We start from the raw sequence: 23,421 nt of genomic DNA on the forward strand, positions 1-23,421 counted from the left end.
AAATAAAAGTACAATTGTACATGTTGTAATATGTGTTATAATACTTTGTAAAGTACGTTTAAAATAGGTGTGTAAAATTCTAAAGTGATAGTGTTAAAACTTTATGTTTGCAAGAAAGCAGTTATAAAAAGTTTTTTAAAACACTATTTTATATTTATTACTATTTATTTAGCAGGATACACGTGTGACAAAGCGAACAGTTGGAGGCTTCACTGGGTAGTCAGGACCAAACTGACAGAACAGCTCAAACACGCCATTCTCATAAGGAGTTTCAGAAGGGCCCTCCATGAGAATCTTCCAGAAAGCTGAAAAGTTTAAAAACACGTTATAGCAGTTTACTACTGTACCAACAGATTTAGTTTTGATTTAGTATTTTTTCAAGTAAAATCATATATTCTATTAGAAATGTATGATTACTGTATTACATTTAGATTGGACCCCCTTTTGCATTTAGAGCTTCCTTAATTCTTCATGGCATACATTCAAAAAGGCGCTGGAAACATTCTCCACAGATCTTGGTCCATTTTAACATGACAGCATTATTCCTCATACCACTGCACCACCCCAAGCAGCTTGAACCATTGATATAAGAATGGATCAGTGCTTTCATGTTGTTTACCCCAACTTTTGATTATAGTTTCTACAAGGTCTTGATATTTTTTAGAAAGAGAAAATTGTCAATATGTAGTGTTGGAGTCGTTATTAAAAAAAGAAAAATCCCAACAGAAATCCTTATCCTAACCAAGATGCACATATGATTTTCCTTTAGTTTACACATGAACAAAAAACAACAACAACACAAAGCAAAGTTAAAAAGCAGCAAAAGAGACTTTGATCGCCATGGAACCGCCAGGTAGAAATGGAAGCTACAACGCTGAAAGCCTAAGTGCTCATAATTTTAGAGTACCTGGGTTGTTGACCCAGTGTTTTCAGTTTTGTACCTTTATGTGTTCTCATCTTGGTTTATTACTGTGAAGGTTTTGGTTTCTGTTTTGCATTTCTATTTTCTCCAGTTGTTCTTGGTGTGTGATTTTGTAGTTGTTAACTTTTGGTTTCCATACTCCCTCTGTTCTGTGTCCAATCGGTGTCTGTGACTCCCCTGGTCTCACATCTCTGTTCCTTCTGTTACTGTTTCTGCTTGTGTGTCTGTGAGTTCATTCCGTGTTTTACTGTGAAGGTCCGTGTCTCATGTTAATGTATTCGGTTTGGCTTCTCTTGTCTTGTTAGCCCTGATTTGTCGAAGCTGTGTTTCCCTCCTGTTTCCCATTCCCTGATTGTGCCCTCTGTGTATAAGCCTTGTGTTATCCTTTGTCTGTGTCGTGATCTACCTTCATTCTGTACTGTGTGTTCTGTTTGCTAGCCTGGTTAGTTTTTTGGGGTATTTTTTCAGTTTAGTTTTAGGTCCGGTTCAGCATTAAAGCTGTCTTTGAGTTCACCTTTTTCGTCTCCAAGAATCTGCACTTTGGGTCCACCATTCCACTCCTGCCTGCACACAGCCTTACTTGACACATAATTGCTTTTGACACCTATTGAAGTTCAGGCTCTGCTGCTGAGCTGGGTTTAGCATGCACTCGTCTTTAACATAAATTTCAGTTTTTCACTAGCTTTATTCTAGCATGCTATCTTGTGCTGAAATCAGCTGACTGTAGTGCGAGCATACAGGATGAAAGATCTATGGTTGTTTAATTTTTAGATTTCGTTATCTGGCCAGCATGCAGATAACTGATGAACCTTTGTAATGCAAGTATTGACACAATTGTAACTGGAAGATGATTACTAAATTTAGTACAACAATGTGTTATTTTACTGCATTACTAAAAACTGTAATTTGATTACAGTAATATGCTACTTTGGAATGTGTTATGATGACAATGAACATATGTTTCGGTATGTGAACAGTCTTGATCATCAGTAACAGAATCAGAATACTCCAAATAAATTACAGAAATGGAAACTGAAATTAAAAATTCCACTTACTGAAGTCACTTTCTGATGGAAAGATCTTAATGTAGGGGTGTGGGTCACAATGCAAGCTCTTCAGTTCCTCCAGTATACGTTTGTCTTTCTCCATGAAACGTCCATTTTTGTCCTCCTGAATCTTCTTTTTAAGAACACTAGAAACGGAAAAAAAAGTCTGACATAACAATACTGAAAAAGTACTTTTTTTTTCATCTGCTACAGTCTGGCATTGCTTCACCCAGTATTTAAACTGTTCTTTTTCCAGGATGTAAAAAGGATGACTATCAAGAAGTAATTCTTAAGGAAAGAGGCAAGGGAGGAAAGAATGTGGTATTATGTGGCAACAGGTTTTCTGGAGTGATCCAAATTTGATAATTTTTGTTTCATATTGTTGTCAACCACTGACATGTGGTCAGGAGAAGCTGGGGAGGCAGAGCCTTACCTGTCATCATGGCAAAAAAAAATATGCAATAAAGAAATAAATGAAATTGGATTGTGCAATCCATCACAAACTGTGCCCTGCCATGCAATCAGAGTGTGTCACTGTATGTCGCCAATCAAATGTTTCAAACACTTTTAATATATAACAGAAAATACCACCAAGCAATGCACCATGCAATACCATCTAAAATGCATAAATTTTTTTTTCAGCATGGCAATGATGTAAAAGTATACATATAGCAAAACACACAATAGAACACTGTCACTGGGTGTGCCCTCCCCAATAGTTATCTGTAATTATTAATTACAGATAATTTATGTACCCTTTATAGCACTATACTATACATACAAAATATAAAAAATTAATGGTGTTAAATGTATGTTAAAAGATGTAAACATCCAAATTAAATGCTAATATTTGCTTTTATTAATATTTTCCTTTCATGAAATTACAGGAATAACAATAAAAGTTTTCAGATTTTTATACAGATTTTAATACTGACAAGTATTTTCCAGCTATTCCTGATAAAGCGTATTCTGTAACTTACTTCTGTGTCACTGTCACTTTACTGCTTATCTGGCTTGGTAAGACAGCCTCTGGAAGTGTATCGTACCCATGAACAGGAAAGTAACTCTTCAAAAGACTCTGAAAAATAAATAAATAGCAACAAATTGTTGCATCTTCAGAGGTCTCTGTTTTAAAGAGGTTTACAATAATGCAGAGCTCATCAGGGAATAATTAATGGACAAACTTCAGTGATGGAATCTGGGTCAGCTTTGGTTTTGCATTTTCTTATCTCCAAAGACAGAACGGTCTCAGTTTCAAAAAGTTTTAAGCCATCCTTGCTTGTCTCTGGTTTGAAGCAGCAGCCACCTTGGAAAACAAACAAACAAAAAAACTCACCAAAATCGAATAACAAACTGTCCAAGCATTATTATGTAGTATAAATATGGTGTAAACAAAACTACATTCTAATGAGATGAACTTTTTCACAAATGTGATCAAGCAAACAATTGACTCTCTATAAAACAGTGCTTATTAATAAAGGTGATATATTCAAAGACACAGAATTGACATTTTGGATTTGGTTTTATAATTTCACAAATTAAATACAACATCATCAAAATGGCTCCATTGTGAATATCCTTAGCATTTCTGCCACTCCTCAGCAATGCTTAGGAATGTTTTGATGCATTCTCAATCATCCAGCTAAATAAATTTCCAAAAGTTGATTCTGTTCATCTGGAAGTAGCATTTTCAGTGGGAGAAACGTTTCGTCACTCATCCAAGTGACTTCTTCAGTCTCAGCTGACTGCAGGTTCCCTCAACCTTATAAACAGTACATTTGCATAATGACTGAAACCAGACTGAAGAAGTCACTTGGATGAGTGACAAAACGTTTCTCCCACTGAAAATGCTACGTCCAGATGAACAGAATCAACTTTTGGAGATTAATTAGGAATCTTTATTGAGATTAAATAAATATGATATTTCAAGGAAAAATATATACCTGTTGCGATGCTGATTCCATGTAGAATATTGTTCTCCACTTTTCCAAGAAGAATCGAATCCACGATGATGCTAGATTTTATTAGGTTGATGGCAGCTTGATCTGGCTTGGTTGAGGATCTGGATGAATAATGATATATGCAGACAAAGAAAATTACACAACCAGAATTTCAGAGAAGTTGGGACGTACTTTAAATCTGAACAAATGAAAACTAAAAGACTTTCAAATCACACAAGTAAATATTTTATTCACAACAGAACATAAATAACATTAAAATAATTTAAACTATGAAATGCTACAGTTTTAGGCACAAAATGAGCTTGTTTGTAATTTGATGCTTGCTACAGGTCTCAAAATATTTTGAACTGGAGCATGTTTACCATGGTGTAGAATCTCTTCTTTTCAAAAGAACTTGAAGACGTCTGGGCATCAAGGTTGTGAGTTTTTAGAGTTTTGGTGTTGGAATTTGGTCCCATTCTTGCCTGATATAGGTTTCCAGTTGCTGAAGAGTTCACTACCATTTTTGGTGTATTTTTCATTTAATAATGTGCCAAATCATTAAACTGGACTGCAGGCAAGCAAATTCAGCACCCAGACTCTTCTCCGACGATGTCATGCTGTTGTAATAGCTGCCTTATGTGGTTTTGCATTATCCTGCTAAAATACATAAGGGCTCTATGTGGCTCTAAACCTTTATATACCTTTCAGCATTCATAGTTCCTTCTAAAACATGCAAGCTTCCCATACTACATGCACTTATGCACTCCCATACCATCAAAGATTCTGCCTTTTGAACTGAATGCTGATAACACGCTGGAACATCTCTCTCCTCTTTAGCACAGACAATGTGGCATTAATGATTACCAGAAAGAATGTTCAATTTGGACTCATTTAACCATAGAAAAGTTTCCCACTTTGAAACAGTCCATTTAAAACGAGTCTTGGTACACAGCACATCTGGATCATCTTGAAATATGGCTTCCTTTTTGCATGATAGGATCCCTCAGTCTTGTCTTGGTCTCGCTGTCTTGGTCTTCCTGTCTCAGATTGACATAGTGGTCGGGAGATATGGAGTCAACCACTGGCGGAGCCTGCGGTCTTTTGGAGTCTAATTTGTTTCATAGTTAGATGCCTGACTGACAACTGTATTAAACAAAAACTACACGTAATGTTCGAAGCACAGAGCGCACAGTCGTAAATTCCCCCTAATTTTGGTATGATCCGAGCTCAGGCACTAGGCGACTGAACACAGCATGTACGCATGTGAGCGAGGAGAGAGAAGCTGTAGCCTGTTGGAGAAGTGCAGCCAGGCAGACAGAGGAGAGCTTAAGTTTGACCAGGTACCAAAGAAAATCCTTCGTACTGTACAAATAATGTAAATATGACGGTGTATCACAAAAGATTGATATCAAACTGATCACTTGACCCATATGACATTACTTGCTCTTCGAGTGAATCAACAAATGGCGAAATGAAAATGGTAAATGGCCTGCATTTGTATAGCGCTTTACTTAGTCCCTAAGGATCTTAAATTTAACAAATATGTTTTTTATATTTATCAATCTAAAAAAAATAAACATTTAGTCTCATTTGATGTTACAATTTAAAAGTGTTTGTGTTTTTATCTGAAGAGTATGTAAATATCTGGTTTCAACTGTATATTTGATGATGTTGGTGTTTGGCTTGATTGTCAGCACAAAGAGGGAGAGTTCCCTCTGAGTGACTCCCATTGAGCGAGAGCCGGCTCCTCACTTAATTTCCTTTCGCTGCTCAGCTCTCACACAGTGGCTCAACTATGCTCCAATCCCTCCATATTGTGGCCAATCACATGCGAGGATATAGGATAATATCATTATGTGAGAAACAGAGAGGGTGAGAGATGCGACAGTCAAGTGGAGCGTGCGTCTGTCCTCTCAGTAAGTGAGTGAGACAGTAGATAGCTGTGAGGAGGGCCGTGCGAGTGCATCGCAAAAACACATAAATATGCCTGTCAGAGTATTTTTGCTTTCTAAGATTTTGTTATTCATATAATAATCAGCTAAGAGTGTTTATATTTCTGTTCTGTACTCAACCAGCTGCATATTTTAATTGCTGGCTCCCTACTTTATAACGGAAACTGCTTGCCTTCACATTATCAGTCTTTGCCTTCACATTGTCACTGTTTGCCTTCACACTAGCAGGAAACCGCCACCCACGAGTAAGAAACAACCTTGTAGAGAACACGAAGTTTTTTGATAAACCACACCTGTTTTCTTGACAAGATAAGGATGATATTTCCTTTTTTGTATGCTTCATGATGTGTATAAATAAAGCCAGACTGCACCAAGGAGGTGTGTGAGTCTCTCCCTGAGTCTCTCACCCGTGCACGTTTAAAACTGCTCTAAGTGTCTGAGTGATATTTCATTGCATCTGAGTACTTTGATAATAGAATATCTTTTACATTTAATTGGTCCTTCGAGCCGGAGTGGACATTGATATTTTTTTTCAATGCTCCAATAGGAGACCTTCGTCAAGTCCTGATGTCGTGAGAAGCCCACGCTGTCGACTCCTCTCCAGGCAGAGGATAAAGTCCAGAGACGTGACTTTCGGGTTCTGGCCAGCGTTCTTATAAGAGGTCCACGACTTCAGGGGTTGATGAAGGAAACCAAAGCAACCACACAATAACTCAGGTGAATATTTAGCACTCACTCACATCTTGCGCAAAACGACTGAGGCAACCTGTGGTCTGTACATTAAATAGTTTCCCGTCAATGTATGACAGATTAATTAAGTAACATTCTCGTCTGAAAAAGGACTGGTAGAGGTTACAGCTCGCCTGAAAGAGGGCTTGGAGCAAGTTTAATGTCAAAATACGACAGGATAGTAACATTCTCGTCTGAAAAAGGACTCGCAGAGGTTACGAAGCAGCTCGCCTGAAAGAGGGCTTGGAGCAATGTAGAAAGACACAGTGTTGCCCAGAATAAAAAACTCATTACGCGTATAATCTGTTGTTTTACTGTTTTGTTGGTGGAGTAAGTTGATTTTACAGCACATTAAGGAGGCTGAACTACTCCACCGAATTGTTTACCGTTGGTTGCTCGAGTTCTGGTGGAACGGGAAAAGGTTGTGTTTCATCACATAAAATTGACACCGCTTTCAAGGCTAGCTTGAAAGTAGAAGGCCGTGTCAATAGCCTCTCCCATTCCTCGTGCCAGAGAAAGCACCACGGGTGTGTATGTGTGTGTGTAAACGCAAATATATTTATAAATAAATAAATAATAATAACAAGAGGAAAAAATAATAATGGGTAATAAATCAACAAAACTCACTGCTGACGAGCAGTGGCTAGAGAAAAAATGTCCAGGCGCCGGACTAATTAGCGCAAATAGATGGAGAAATCCAAAGAAACTAAACTGCCCTGCGTGGGAGGGAAAATGTACTCCCTTTGCAGTGACTGCTTTAAAAGAGACCCTCCAAGCGGAACTAAACAATGAAAAAAGCTTTAAAAAGAAAGCCAAACGTCTCACAGAGTGGCAACATTTTAAAGCCTGGATGGCAGAAAATGATAAACGCACAAAGGTGCGAGAAGAGAAAAAGAAAAAGAAAAATGAACAAAGTAGTGAACTAAAAGATCCACAACACCCAAAACCACCTCCTCCATATGTGCCTGCCCCCGGCCCGTCTAATCAGCCAGTATCAAAAAACCCCTTCACTGACGCGCCAGGCCCATATGATTCAGCAAGACAGGCATTAAATTTAATGACAACAAATCACCATAAGGAAGACATAGGGAAAGACCCGTCAGGTAGGGATATGGGAGGACAGATTGACCCCCCAGGACCGTCAGGTCTGTTTCCAATGATAGCCACGCCCAACCCAAGATATGGCCAACTAACGGGTGGCGATAATAATGAAAGAGACAACAACCCTTTCCTATATGTTTTCAGAGCATGGTCCCAAACTGACAGATTTAACGTCTTAAAGGACGTTCCACTGTTAAATGAAGGTTTTGAGCCATGGAGGGAGGCAGTTGAGTTAATTAGAACACACTGGCACTTGAATGGCCATGAAATGCTCCAGGTAATTCAGGACTTATTAGGTCTAAAAATGGGAACAGTAAAGGGAGACTTCACGGGGTCAGATGACCAGGGTATAGCCCTGCTCCCCACCTCTGAGCCTCTAAGGGCTCAGTTGGCAGGATTATATGAAAGGATTAGAGTCCGTCTAGCCCCAAGAGCAGATTACGGCAAAATAGGCGAGATAAAGCAGAAGGAAGCTGAGACTGCCTCTGACTTCCTCGATCGCCTACGCCCAGTTTTCAGACAACATTCAGGTTTAAATTACCAGGAGGAGCCACAAACACCATTTCAGCAACAGCTAAAAAATGCATTTCTGAACGGCCTCCTCCCAAAAGTGAGGGCCCACGTAGAAAAACACTGGGTCACACAAAATACAGGAAGTCTGCCAGATGCACTGCAATATGCTGAACACGCAGTTAAAATACAGAAGCAAAAAGAAAAAGGAGGCGTCTTTACTGTAGATCCAGCAACAGGATTGGTGGCATTCTCTGGAGAATACAGAAGACATAAACCAGGCCCCTACAAAGGAAAAGGAAAGGCAGGAGGAGGGCGAAAAGGAGAGAGAAGACTGAAAAACACAAGCTGCTACAATTGCGGAAAGGAGGGGCACTTTGCTCGCGAGTGTAGACATAGAAAAAAGGATGACATTGAGGAAGAGGATGAAAGAAATAACAAATGACTAGGAAAAAGCACAGAAGCAGAGAGCAATGAAAACACGGACGTGTATAACATAGAGCAATTGCTTTTGGGCTCTGAACATAAACCAACTGTAATTATATACGTAAATGGGCAGCCAATAACGATGCTCTGCGACACTGGAGCATGTAAAACTGTACTGATTAAAAAACCACCAAAAGTGAAATTCTCTAATGATACTCTGATAGTTAAGTCAGCATCAGGACATGTCAGTACTAAATCACTGACTGAGCCTCTACTCTTATCTCATGAAGACAGCGGCCGCAGCTGTAAAAACCAATGCATATATGACCCATCTTGCCCAGTTAATCTTCTAGGGAGAGATGCGCTAGAGAAACTGGAAATAGGAGTATTGCCAGGACCAGAGGGCATGTATGCAAAGCTAATGTTAAATGAAAAACAAAGTCCAGCAGATTATCAGATTAATGTGTGTCAAGGACTCGGAGAACCTCACTACTACTGGACATTAGACCTGCCCCCACTAGAGCCTTTACAACACATAGCAAATCGATATCTGCCAACTCATTCAACACGACAGGACTACACTCAGTATCACAACACATTGAGGTTCAAACAGAGTCCAGGTCCTAATCCTGTGTATGACCAAGAAGTACACAAGCTAGGACCACAAATGCTGACATTACAGCACCTATATGTCACCCAAAGTGGTAATGCAGTGTGCTCTGTGCTGCAGCCTGAGGCAGTACAACGAGTAAATAGGATGCCAAATCCACATGTGTCAGTAGCACACAATGACAGTACTGAGTGGAAAGATTTAGGCCGCATTCTCACCCAAGTTGAAAGAGACAGATATGAAAAGACTGAGGACACGCATGAAGGATGGCTACAAGGTCGCAGAACGGGATGCATGAGATACACATTAGGGTTGGTGATCACTACCCACCCAGCCACATACATGACTGACAGCACTGATTTGCATGTGCAGGAAGATAGTGAAAACTGACATATACTCTCATTAGAATTACACCCAGAACTACAAGAATTGCCCACAACACTATGGTCCACAGGATCGACAGATGTAGGATTAATTAAAGGAGCAGATCCTGTTGTAGTAAAAACTACTACAACCTACAGGCCAGTCAAAACACAATATCCCTTGACGGCAGAAGCAAAAGCAGGGATCAGGCCAGTAATTGCAGATATGGAAAAAGCAGGCATTTTAGTGAAAACAACTAAAGCAACCTGTAACACTCCAATCTTCCCAGTGAAAAAAGCAAACACAGGAAAATATCGCCTAGTGCATGACCTCAGAGCAATAAACGAAGTAACAGAACAAATCCCACCTGTGGTAGCAAATCCACACACAATCTTAAATCAAGTGACGCAAAAAGAACAATGGTTCTCAGTCATAGATCTGTCAAACGCGTTCTTCTCGGTGCCATTACACCCAGATTCACAAAATCTGTTTGGCTTCACCTTTGATAACGAAAAGTATACCTATACAAGACTGCCACAGGGTTTTCAGAACAGTCCCACCCTGTATGCAGAGGCATTAAAGAAATCTATGTCACTATGCACGCTCCCTACCACAGGGCAATTTCTTCTGTACGTTGATGACATTCTCGTCACGGGAGATACACGAGACAACTGCAGAAAAAACACCATGACTGTGTTGAAACATTTAGCACAGCAGGGCCATAAAGTGTCACAGCACAAGTTACAGCTGTGGAGCCAAGAGGTCACATACCTTGGCCACAAACTCACAGGAGAGGGAAGAACACTGTTAGACAGCAGAAAACTAGCAGTACAGAATGCTCCAAAGCCTCTCACAAAACAACAAATGATGAGTTATTTAGGTCTCTGCAATTTTTGCAGATGCTGGATACCTGAATATGCTCTGCTAGCGCAACCTTTGCAAAACTTAATTTATGGAAAAAATCTAGCACTGAAAGATAAAATAGAATGGACACCAGAAGCAGAAAAAGCATTTAATGATCTAAAACTTGCACTGCAGACGCGCACAGTTTTGGCATTGCCAGACTATGAAAAACCTTTTTACTTGCATGTAGACGGAGGTGCAGGCTACATGAAGGCCGTTCTAACACAAGCCTTTGGGGAAAAGCAACGCCCTCTTGCATTTTATTCGTGTAAGCTAGATTCAGTGGCCTCAGGACTGCCCTCGTGCGTGCAGGCATGCGCAGCTGCAGCAGAGGCAGTTAAGAAATCAGCTGACATCGTCTTAGGACACACATTGATCGTCAAAGTTCCCCACGCTGTAACCTCCATCTTACTGCAGGCGAACTTGTCTTATCTCACACATGCAAGACAGCTCTCATACGTAGGCATCTTGTTATCACAGTCACACATTACAATCGAGAAGTGTGGTCAGCTAAATCCCAGCACACTTCTCCCCACATCAGAAGATGGTGAAAAACACTGCTGTATGGAAAAGCTAGATGAAGAAACAAAACCACGAGCCGATATATATAGCACACCACAGCCAACTTTCACTGACATTTTTGTAGATGGATCAGCTTCTAAAAATAGCTTAGGTCGCAACTGCGTCGGTTATGCAGTAACCACAGTAGACACAGTTCTGGAAGCAAGACCTTTGACTTCCTCTAACTCTGCACAAAGTGCAGAACTTACAGCTGTTGTGAGAGCATGTAAGCTGAATGAAGGAAAAAGCATAAACATACACACAGACAGTCAGTATGTCTTTGCAGCAGTACATCATTTCGCGAAGATTTGGCAGAACAGAGGCATGGTCACTTCTACTGGCAATCCAGTACAGCATGCACACCTTTTAAAAGAACTGCTAGAAGTGATAACACTGCCGAAAAAATTAGCATTGTGCAAATGTGCCGCACACCAAAAAGATAACTCAGAAATTACTAAAGGCAATAACTTTGCAGACCAAGCCGCAAAAAAGGCAGCACAACAACATATACAAACTTTAATATCTGAAACATTAACGTTAATACCACTTGATGTACTTAAAGATGAACAGAAAGCTGCATCCATCACAGAACAGAAAAAATGGTTAAGGTGTGGAGCACAGCTAGAAAATGACCTAATGACCTGTAATGGCAAACCAATACTGCCAAAATCTCTACACAAGACAGCAGCATTAGTGACACATGGCTTAACGCATTTGTCAACGGGTGGAATGATGAATGTCCTCTCTAAACACTTCTACACTCAAAATTTTGAAAATTCAGCAAAGGAATTCATCAGAACATGCATGATTTGCCAAAGACATAATGTACAGGGGAACCTCCGACCAAAAAGAGGTCATTTCCCCACACCACCTCACCCTTTCCATACAATCCACATGGATTTTATTGAACTTAACGAATGCCAAGCATCAAGATATGCTCTAGTAATTATAGATGTATTTTCAAAATGGCCAGAAATCTATCCAGTAAAAAGAGCAGATGCAATATCAGTGGCAAAGTGTTTATGCAATCACTTCATCCCCACATATGGCATTCCCAGTCTGATAAGGTCAGACAATGGAACACATTTTGTTAATGACATCATCAGCAAAGTCTCTGAAGCTCTAGGATTTAGCATCAAACATCACTGTGCATATCACCCACAAAGCGCAGGATTAGTGGAAAGAACTAACGGCACAATAAAACAGAGATTAAGAAAATGCATGGAAGAAACAGTAAGACCATGGCCTGAATGTCTAGGCCTAGTAAAGATGTGGATGAGAATAACACAAGGTTCTCAGAAACTTACACCTTTTGAAATCATCCACGGGAGAGCGTTTCCATTGCCAATTACCAGTGAACCTATTAATAAATCAATAAGGGAAACTACCCTAGCAGAATGGATGACTAAACTGTTTGAAAATAAAGAGATTGTGTTAAACAACCAACTGCCGAGTGATTTCTCTCCAGTGTCTTGCAGGTTACAACCAGGTGATTGGATCCTGATCAAAGTACTCCAGAGAAAGAATTGGAGTTCACCAAGGTGGGAGGGCCCATACCAAGTCCTACTTACCACACCCACCGCCTGCAAAATAGCAGAAAGACCATCTTGGATCCACCAAAGCCACTGTAAAAAAGTGAGCGACAATCCAGACGCTTAGACGCCGGCTCCCCTGGCTTCTAGGTGATCTATTGGTGAAGGGAAGGGCTGATTGGGTATATCCCGCCCTTTTTTACTTCTCGCCAATAGTCTACTCACCAGAAGTCTAGGTGTGCCTGGTCATCATGAAGACACTTGTCCTCCTAGTGGCCAGCATTGCGCTCCTAGTGAGCCTACTAACACTCACCCAGATGAGAGGAAATAAACAACACCACCTGCAAAAAAGATGGACACATGATAATTCGCATCTGCGTGACCTGAACCAAGACCATAACCACCCATGGATGAACAACGCGTGGTATAGATATGTGTATGATAGAACACGCACCGACAACAGCACGGAATGCTATGTATGTTCACATATGCCAACAACAGCCGTACACGCAACAATATATGGAAAGGCACCTGAACTTGACGAAGCGATGTGTGTGTTCAACAAAGCAACAACTGGCAATTGCACACGCAGAGATTTGATGGCAACAGGACTGACCCTAAAAGGTCAAAGCACAAAGAAAGAAGACCTAATTCCATGGTGTAGTGACACAGACGTCAAACGTGTCACGAAACCACTTTCACAACGACGTATCCTAATTGAACAGACAACCCCTTGTGCCTACAATCTGACGAACTGGAACTACACCTGCAACGAAAAACATTGGGTAAACGTCAAAGCCAACAACACAAAAAACAAATCATTCGCCATAGTTTTGCCGCCGGACATACAGCACCCAATGTGTTTCAACTTCTCCGATGGAAACAGGAAACTTGGACGAAACCGCAACTGCACACAGACACTTGACCTGACCCAATCCAAAGGAATACACACCTTCAAAAATGGAACTTTCTGGGTCCAGGGAGCCGCTTGGGCCTGCGGGCCTAAAACCTACTTCATGCTCCCACCGAACTCCACCGGTCTGTGTGCACCAGTACTAATTTCAGACCACACCTTCAAGATCACAGCAGAGACACACACGTCAAGAGCAAAACGTGAAGTTGCTGAAGTCACTGAAGTAATGCCACATGACTCAATCTATGGATCAGATGTGCCCAAGAACTTCAAACTATGGACTGATGGTCAGAAAGTCCTCCACTCCTTGTTCCCTTGGGTAGGAGTTGGGAAAAACATGCTGAGGATCGAGACACTTGACTATTGATTTGGACTGTTCCTAAATGCTTCAATGAAAATCAACAAAGCGCAAAATGAAGAAATCGACGCAATACGCATTGTAGTGATGCAACACAGAGTCGCACTAGACATGATTCTAGCTGAAAAAGGAGGTTTGTGTGTATTGTTTGACACTACATGTTGTACATACATCCCAGACAACATACACTCATAAAACATGACCGACGCTTTGAACACCTTGAGAAAGATTAAAGATGCTGAACAACAAGACTATATCACAAGCACTGATGACTGGTTGACATGGTTACTAGGTGGTTCATGGAAGTCCCTTCTGATTAAAGGACTTGTTGGAATAGCATTTTTGCTTTTACTGTTATGTGTTTTCACAACATGTGTAGTACCCTGTCTGAAGAAAATGGTATCAAACATGGTGACAACTTCTATCAATGCTTATGTGATGACGTCTCAAATGGAAGAAATTTTGAAAGATGATCCATACAGTAATGTTTAGTCTAATTGAACACAGGACTGTTTTATGACGTTCAAACCGAAAATGTTTAGACAAGAGGTTATGAACTGACAAAAATAACAGTACTGTCATGTGAGAAATCTAAACAACAGGAGGGAATGTCAGAGTATTTTTGCTTTCTAAGATTTTGTTATTCATATAATAATCAGCTAAGAGTGTTTATATTTCTGTTCTGTACTCAACCAGCTGCATATTTTAATTGCTGGCTCCCTACTTTATAACGGAAACTGCTTGCCTTCACATTATCAGTCTTTGCCTTCACATTGTCACTGTTTGCCTTCACACTAGCAGGAAACCGCCACCCACGAGTAAGAAACAACCTTGTAGAGAACACGAAGTTTTTTGATAAACCACACCTGTTTTCTTGACAAGATAAGGATGATATTTCCTTTTTTGTATGCTTCATGATGTGTATAAATAAAGCCAGACTGCACCAAGGAGGTGTGTGAGTCTCTCCCTGAGTCTCTCACCCGTGCACGTTTAAAACTGCTCTAAGTGTCTGAGTGATATTTCATTGCATCTGAGTACTTTGATAATAGAATATCTTTTACAATGCCTGACACCCAAAAACAAAGCAGAATCTGGCTGCAGTTTAAAGACTTTTTTGTCTCGGTCTCGTCTCGACTTGGTCTTGTCTTGGTCTCGATACCCTCTGGTCTTGGTATTGTCTTGGTCTCGGTTTAGGTGGTCTTGACTACAAGTCTATTATTGATATATACTTAGTTCTTAGTTGCACTGCAGGGCATGACAATAATTAAAAGCTAAACTTTAGCAATTAGCAATGACTCATGGTCAAAGTAGCCATTCATTTGACCTGAATCCTTGAATCTCTCCCTTCCTAATTATGTCCCTGTATGTATTTTCTTACCATGTTATTTTAATCTTCCTCCTCCACACTTCTCCGCAACTGGTGCTAGCAGCAGCGGCCTCCTGTACTGTGAGGCCTGGTTGCTACTTGTTGCTGGTACTGCTGTTCATTGTGCAGCAGCCCCGAAAGCTAACATGTCAATTCATTAAAAATGGATTCAGCAAAGTTTCTTTTCATTGTTTTCTGTCAGCTTTCCAGGTCCACCTTTTCAGATTACCACCCAGACCTGGCCTGGCCATCTTTACTTCTGAGAGACTCTGCCTCTCTCTAGCTAATCATGTTATATACCTGATATCAGTTAAGTTAACCCTTTCATGCATGAATTATGACAACCTCAATCAGGATTTGTTTTTCTATTTTTATTCTATGTATTTATTCTATGTATTTTTATTCATCTTTAGGCATGAAAAGATGAATAAAAATACTTAAAAATATTATGATTGAGGCTCGTGCATGACAGGGATAGATAACAATAATTACAATGAAACACATCATACATATATAGTAACATTAAACGACCAGTGGGTGGTAGGGTATGGAGTGACACATCAGTGTCAATGTAGTGGTTTATGTGCAAGTATACTATAAACACTGGCACAAATACAAGAAAACAGCCTTTGAATAGCTGTCCACTATATTGACCACTATGTGTGAAAGGGTTAAAGGTAAGGGCTCCTCTGTGGCATCTGACAAAGTGTTAATTTTAAGCTTACATATAATTTCTTTATTTTTTAAATCAGATATTTTATCTATATACAATGTTAAGTTATGCTTGATGTGAAAATTTATTTAACGTGTAAATGTTAAATGGCTAAATCCACAGATGTTACTGTTAACAGATTTTACTTAGAGTAATACACATGGACAAATGGCATTATGATTAAATGTAGTTATCATCAAAAGAAATGATATAACATTAATTAAGTAGTATATCATTCATTTACTTTCATGTCCCTAATGTAGAATGTTTAGCTGATTTAGAGTTTAGAAAATGTGTTATCATAGAATGTAGAACTGTTGTAGAGACACTGATACTGCCCTCAATATAATAAAGGCTGACTGTGTCGTGAACTTAGGAGTAGATTGTAGGAGACCCCTCCCCCACTTGAGCTGTGAAAGTAAAACAGAGAAGAGTTAATGCTGAGTGGAAATTCCCCAGATGGGTTTTATGACCTCTAGGGAGTTACCTACACCCACAGTGTTTTAACTGTCACGCACACACATCCACACGCACACTCACTCATGTGCACTCACACATACACACAGGTATGCGTACACAGTCACACACGAGCACTCATATAGACACGAGGGAACGCGCACATGTAGGCATTCATGTGCTCGTGCACATAGACACAGACAGAGTTTGCAGCACACCATAGGGGTTTTTATGATGGGGTCCCGTCTATAAAACTGTGTTTCACAGACAAAGGGGTGAAGATTTTGGTGAGGGACACCGGCCTCGTCTTCCCTTCTAGAAGTGCATGCTTAAATAAAGATGAATAAAGGTTTTGTGAAATGACTACTGAGTTCCGGTGCCATCTCTGGAAGTTTCGACGAATAAAAGAACCGGGGTAAAACTGATTTCTCAACACTAACCTGATTTATAATCCTTTATAAGCCAAATAGCTTAAGGGGCTTTATGTTGTTTTGCTTATGGACGAAGGCATGAAAGTAAATGCTTAAAATCACAGAACAAATTACTCATTATTTCAATTAACCAGCAACCATAAACTATTGCATTATAGTTAACTTGCATAGTAAAGGAAATTTACCCAACATCGTTTCCATCGGTGAGACACAGAATGCGAAGTCTGCATTCTGGGAACTTTATCTTTACTTTATTCAGCTCATTCATTCCATGTTGCAGCGCCTCATACAGCAATGTCTGTCCAGATGCATTAAGAGTGCGCACATGTTCCTAAAAAAGGACATATTTGGGTGTTTTTTCATGTCACGTAGAAAGAAAAAATATACATTAACCCGAAAATGTAGATTACGGGGCTGAACATAACATTATCACAGTAAATATTTATTTACCTTAAACTTTTCCAGTGTTTCTGTAAATGTGTGAACAGTTTTCACTGTAGAGTCAAATGTGACGAGGCCAATGACATGATGAAAATCATAAGCCATAGTCCTGGATGCAAAATTATCAAAAAGCTCCTTGACAGCATGGATTTTCTCTATTTCCACAGTTCCATAGCATTTCTCAGACATTGATGAACTTGTATCAATCAGTACCTAATAATAAAATATAGCAATGATTTAGCTTAATCTTTTATTTAATCACTCATATTTGTACATACATATGAATCACAAATTCTAAAGTGAGCAATATGTAATATAATGTATCACAAACTGTTCTGTCTCCAGTTTTATTATTTTTTTCCCCATTTGTTTCTTTCTTTTATATCTTAAGACCTTCCTTCCTTTTCTGACCTTTATTTAAACCCTGTCCTGGAACATGCAGTCTTTACAGCTCTTTGTGTAAAATAGATCACTGCAAAATAGATTATAGCATTAGCTCTGTCCAATTACCCATTTTATTCAGTATTATCTTCTTTACAAGATAATGCTTTGAATCTCCAAAACGAGAAGCTTGAGAACTTCATGTCTCACTAAAAGTTTTGTAAAACATTTCTTACATTGCTATTTTCTTTTTTGTTCATAGTATTCTAATTTATCACCTGCATAAATTAGTTCTATCAAAATACATCTGGAAAGTGACAAAAAAGGCATTCTATTCTATTCAATTTTCAAACAAATGAAGTAGTAAAGGATTGAAATTACCAGTACCGCCTCCTTTGGGGATCTTGTTGTGACAAAAGATTGGTCACTCCTATGGTCACCAGTTCTACAGGAAATTTGGGAAATATGAAATTTTTACTATGGAAAAGTCTTGATTTGCTCCTTATTTCTTAAAATTTTGCTACCAATGAGCCAAAAGTTATTGTAATAAGTGGTCTTGAGCAATAGCTTTCTAGTTTTTTGGAAAGTTTTTCTTTGGGTATTGGCTACTTTCCCTCTCATTTAAATCCAGTCCATGTACATGGCCATTTTTGTTTGCTTAGCCACTTAAGGCCGACCTATGACTCATTCAAGTATAAAAAAAGGTACCTAACTCAAGCAATTAACCAGTGTTATCTACACTCAACAAAAATATAAACGCAACACCTTTGTTACTGCTCCCATTCCCCATGGGATGGACGTAGAGACCTAAAATTCATTCCAGATACACAATATAACCATCCCTCCCAAACAGTGGTCACAAATCAGTCCAAATGTGTGGTAGTGGGCACATCTGCTATATTGAGATAATCCATCCCACCTCACAGGTGTGCCACATCAGGATGCTGATCTGACATCATGAATAGTGCACAGGTGTACCTCAGACTGCCCACAACAAAAGGCCACCCTGGAATGTGCAGTTTTGTCTCACAGCAAAATGCCACAGATGCCACAAGCAATGAGGGAGCGTGCAATTGGCATGCTGACAGCAGGAATGTCAACCAGATCTGTTGCCCGTGCATTGAATGTTCATTTCCCCAACCATAAGCTGTCTCCACAGGCGTTTCAGAGAATATGGCAGCACATCCAACCGGCCTCACAACCGCAGACCTCGTGTAACCACACCAGCCCAGGACCTCCACATCCAGCAGGTTCACCTCCAAGATCGTCTGAGACCAGCCACCCAGACAGCTGCTGGAACAATTGGTTTGCACAACCAAACAATTTCTGCACAAACTGTCAGAAACCGTCTCAGGGACGCTCAACTGCATGCCCATCGTCCTCATCGGGGTCTTGACCTGACTCCAGCTCGTCGCCGTAACAGACTTGTGTGGGCAAATGCTCACATTCGATGGCGTCTGGCACGTTGGAGAGGTGTGCGCTTCACGGATGAATCATGGTTCACATTGTTCAGGGCAGATGGCAGCTGAGAATGTCCCAGTTCTTGCATGGCCAGCATACTCACCGGACATGTCACCCATTGAGCATGTTCGGGATGTGCTTGACCGGCGTATACGACAGCGTGTACCAGTTCCCACGAATATCCAACAACCTCGCACAGCCATTGAAGTGGAGTGGACCAACATTCCACAGGCCACAATTGACAATCTGATAGACTCCATGCGACGATGTGTTGCACTGTATGAGGCAAATGGTGGTCACACCAGATACTGACCGGTTCTGGGTCCCCAGACCCCCAATAGCGCAAAAAACTGCACATTCCAGGGTGGCCTTTTGTTGTGGGCAGTCTGAGGTACACCTGTGCACTACTCATGATGTCAGATCAGCATCCTGATGTGGCACACCTGTGAGGTGGGATGGATTATCTCAATATAGCAGATGTGCCCACTACCACACATTTGGACTGATTTGTGACCACTGTTTGGGAGGGATGGTTATATTGTGTATCTGGAATGAATTTTAGGTCTCTACGTCCATCCCATGGGGAATGGGAGCAGTAACAAAGGTGTTGCATTTATATTTTTGTTGAGTGTACATATCTTAGTCTACATATCAAAAAGCCAAGTTCAAATTGTATCTTTAAGGAGCTTTGATATGAATACTATGTTTAAAAAAAAGGGATATAATTCGTTCCCAAGTGTTTAGTTGAATTTACAAAAAAAAAAAACGCCAAACATAACACAGTTTGACAAAAAATATTATTTTCGCACCAACAAGATGATCCCTAACGAGTTATCAGTTGAATACTGTATAGCTTGCACAGCATGCTGAGAATGGAACAAAAGGTAGCTAACGTCCCAAAAAGAATTTTTTGAATGTCCTTTAAGAAGTCTGGAGAACTATTCCTGAAGACTACTTAAAGAAATATGATAATAAGATTATAAAAGCTGTGACAGCAACACAAAATAATATTTTGCATTAAAATATATGTTAAGAAATAAAATACATGAATGAAAAATCTGTACTCACAAAGCTGCCAATATATTCACATCAACTTGTTTGCTTTTGCCAACCAGAAAGTCAAGGACATCAATATTTTCTGGAGTTGCCTTATTTTTATTAAGATAAACACCAAGATTGTCTGCAAATGATAAAAAAAAAAAAAAAGTTGTTGTTTCACACAGAAGAAAAGAAATTCATCTGCAATAGGGTAATTGTATTCAAATTTTCAATCTATGTATTTATGTGAATGAATTCCCTAGGGTTTTAATTTTGTTTATTAAGGTTTTTGTTAATAAAATAGGTAAAAGGGATGGGTTTTATACACCCAATAAGGTATACAGTTCTTCAGCTCTTCAGTTTCAAAGACAAACACTCTTGTATTTCCTTTAAATTTCATTTCCAAACGAGGTGTAACTGTCATGGTTCTCGGGATCTGGAGAGGGTGTGATGTGTTTTTGGCCCTTTCTCAATTCTCAAGTATGCGAGTCCCTACTCGTGTTCTCGGCAATTTCTACATTTGGAACACCAGCCTACGTGATGATGTCACAGGTCCGGAGTTTTTACTGCCATCCCCTCCTAATTTAACTGTGATTAATATGTTATGGAGCTTAACTTTAATCACAGCCAAACCGATTTACTCAGGAACAAATAAAACACTGAAATAAACCAAACATTAACATGTAGAAGTGATCTAAGTGACATATATATCATGTTTAACCTCAGTAGCGAAATCTCTGTTAATTAAAATAATGTATATGTATGCCTGAATAAAAACAAACAGGTGAGATTAGGAACGCTTTTATTTTTATTTTAGTGGACACAGAAATTACAATAGACAGCTGCTGGGGTTTGGAAGAGAACTGAACAAATATTTAAATTATAATCTGATCATTTTGAAGCAGCCTTCAGAATCTCATCATGCTGTTTTTGTTCCCGGTGAAAATGTTTCCTCCTGAATTGAAATATATCTCAGCCAAACTGATTTACCCACGAACAAATAAAACACTGAAATAATCCAAACATTAACATTTCGAAATTATGTAAGAGACTTATATAACATGTTTAACCTGAGTAGCGAAAGACCGCGGGGTGTGTGTGTGTTGAAAACGATGTTTGGGAGTCCATTGTTGTCGACGGCTCTACTTATCCTCGAGCACTTCTTGAGCACAAGAAATGACAACATCACAGAACGCAAGTATGGCGAAGCTCGCGGCTCTCCAACGGGAGATTGAGAGACCAGTGTTGGACTGTTAGAACAGCTTTGAAATTCATATGAGTTGTTCGCACTAAAGTAAAAACCACCATCACTTATGTGGATACCCCTTTGGCGCCAGCTGCGGTCTTAAGGCTGGAGCTGAACAACAACACCCTGATAACGACTGTTGAGTCTGTTCCTTCCCATTCCATGCAAGGCCACCTGGGTTGGCTGGAAGACTGTTTACCAAGCCTGGCAGGGCGAAGGACACTGTCTCAGCTGAATTATGGACATGCACACACATACACTTACACTGATATGCACACACTCATCCCCCTCCCTTTCCAAACGCCTTCGATGCTTGTTTCCTGCCAGGGAACATGGCGGGTCTGTGTGCCGCGCTGGAATGGTAGCGCTGTGCAGGGCGGCTGCTGTGTTCGCTTCGGATTACTCCTCACCCCCCACCCAATCCTGTGGCTTGTCATGACTTTCACAAAGTTGTGCTGTGGACATTTATGTGCTTTTTGTGCAGAGGAGTTTTTTTGTTTCCTGTTCTTATGCTGTCCTACCATGGAAGCACAGCATGAGTAGAGGTCTCTTTTTTCCTCTTGTACTTTCCCACTGTAGTGTATATTTCAGTGTTTTTCTGTAACGCTACCGATCTCCGACTTGTATCCCCATGTAATGTCTGTGTTGTGTGTGTGTAAGGTCGGGTGGGTGGGTGGGTGGGGTGGGGTCCCATTTCACTGCAGGGCAACCTGCATGTGGCGAATAAAGCTTTGATTGATTGATAAATCGAGCATATATTTGAAGCTTACACAGCTACATTCTCGCTTGAAATAACTTTTAGTTTATTTTGTGACCCAGAAAAAGCAATCTTTAAAAGTTTTTAGCCACGCTTCTCCGCCATTGCCGTGTTTTGGTTTTGGACTAAATGCATTCTGGGATATTTAGCTGTACCAAATACACACAAGTCTCCACCGATGCATGCTCGATAAAACAGGTGGAGCAAGAACACATCCAGGAATTTTTCGCGTTCTCAGCTTGATGCGTACTTTGAATTGGAACAGTACTTGGTCTCTGACTGATGACGTATCACGAGTACATGAGAACGCAAGTATGCACAAGTACGCATATCTGCTCGGGCTTCTCATCACAAGTATTATTCCTGGCAGACTATTTAAGAGGGCAGGAGATGTTGCTTGCTCACTGAATTGTCGCACTACCTAATGTCAGTGTAGCCTAGCCTCTTGAGTAACTTTTGTGATTTCCCAGAGTTTCATCCTGACATCGTTTTCCTTTGTGTACAAGCCTCTTGGATTCCCTGCCCGTCTCTCCTGCTGCCTGGATTCCTGTGGATGTGTGGGGGTGAGGATGAGTGTCCTCGTACACTGGGGAGTAAACTGCCATTAAATGAAATAGAAGAAGAAGAGAACATCTGCACATGCGCAGTACGGATCAGGTAGACCCGATCAGGGTGTCCAAATTCATGGGCTGCATCCTTCCGAGGCCGCATTTGTAGACAGATTACATCACAGCGACATGCCGAAGGCTGTCCAAATTCGTGGACTCCTCCGAATGCAGCCGACAAATGCGTCCTCCTTTTTCCCGAATTTGAAGGATGGGTCGGGTGTATCCTTCATGGCCCACCATATCCCAGAATTCATAGGATATGCCCAGCCAAACTCCAGTTTTCAACAATGGCAGCTGCTTCTAAGTTTTAATATTACTCTTATTACTCTTTCTGGGTCACAAAATAAACTTTTAACATATTTTCAGGCGAGAATGTGGGTGTGTAAACTTCAAATATCTGCTCGGTTTATCAAGATATCGCATATTTGCAAAAGTGCTCTGACGCTTTCGGAAACGTCTGTTACCCACCAGCTTGAGAGCTGGCCGGGGCGATAACAGCGAACTCCCGGCACATCGTGCTCCCCTGCGGACTTTCGCTACTCAGGTTAAACATGATATATAACTTAAAAATGTTCTTGTTTTACTTTTTTCAGTGTTTTATTTGTTCGTGAGTAAATTGCTTTGGCTGACATTAAAGTTATAGTTTTCACACAGC

General features: G+C 40.3%; 1 protein-coding gene and 1 long non-coding RNA gene across 2 annotated transcripts in view; one reads left to right on the forward strand and one right to left on the reverse strand.

Moving 5' to 3' along the window:
• The window catches only part of LOC309698721 (uncharacterized protein), an 89,974-nt gene that overhangs the window by 25,902 nt on the left and 40,651 nt on the right, over nt 1-23,421 (reverse strand). Inside the window, exons 13-21 of the mRNA XM_082521375.1 lie at nt 20,186-20,297; nt 18,038-18,101; nt 17,285-17,488; nt 17,020-17,165; nt 3,912-4,030; nt 3,153-3,274; nt 2,949-3,046; nt 1,978-2,114; nt 181-305 (exon numbers count right to left, since the gene is read on the reverse strand). Of these exons, the coding sequence (XP_082377501.1) occupies nt 181-305; nt 1,978-2,114; nt 2,949-3,046; nt 3,153-3,274; nt 3,912-4,030; nt 17,020-17,165; nt 17,285-17,488; nt 18,038-18,101; nt 20,186-20,297 (1,127 nt within the window). The remainder of the gene's footprint in view (nt 1-180; nt 306-1,977; nt 2,115-2,948; nt 3,047-3,152; nt 3,275-3,911; nt 4,031-17,019; nt 17,166-17,284; nt 17,489-18,037; nt 18,102-20,185; nt 20,298-23,421) is intronic.
• On the forward strand, nt 5,937-14,869 carry LOC309698728. Its single transcript, XR_014274162.1, has 2 exons — nt 5,937-6,580; nt 12,535-14,869. It is a non-coding gene; the product is annotated as an uncharacterized lncRNA (long non-coding RNA).

Source organism: Aulonocara stuartgranti (genome assembly GCF_965226115.1).
Source record: "Aulonocara stuartgranti genome assembly, chromosome: 22".
Classification (NCBI taxonomy): Eukaryota; Metazoa; Chordata; class Actinopteri; order Cichliformes; family Cichlidae; genus Aulonocara; species Aulonocara stuartgranti.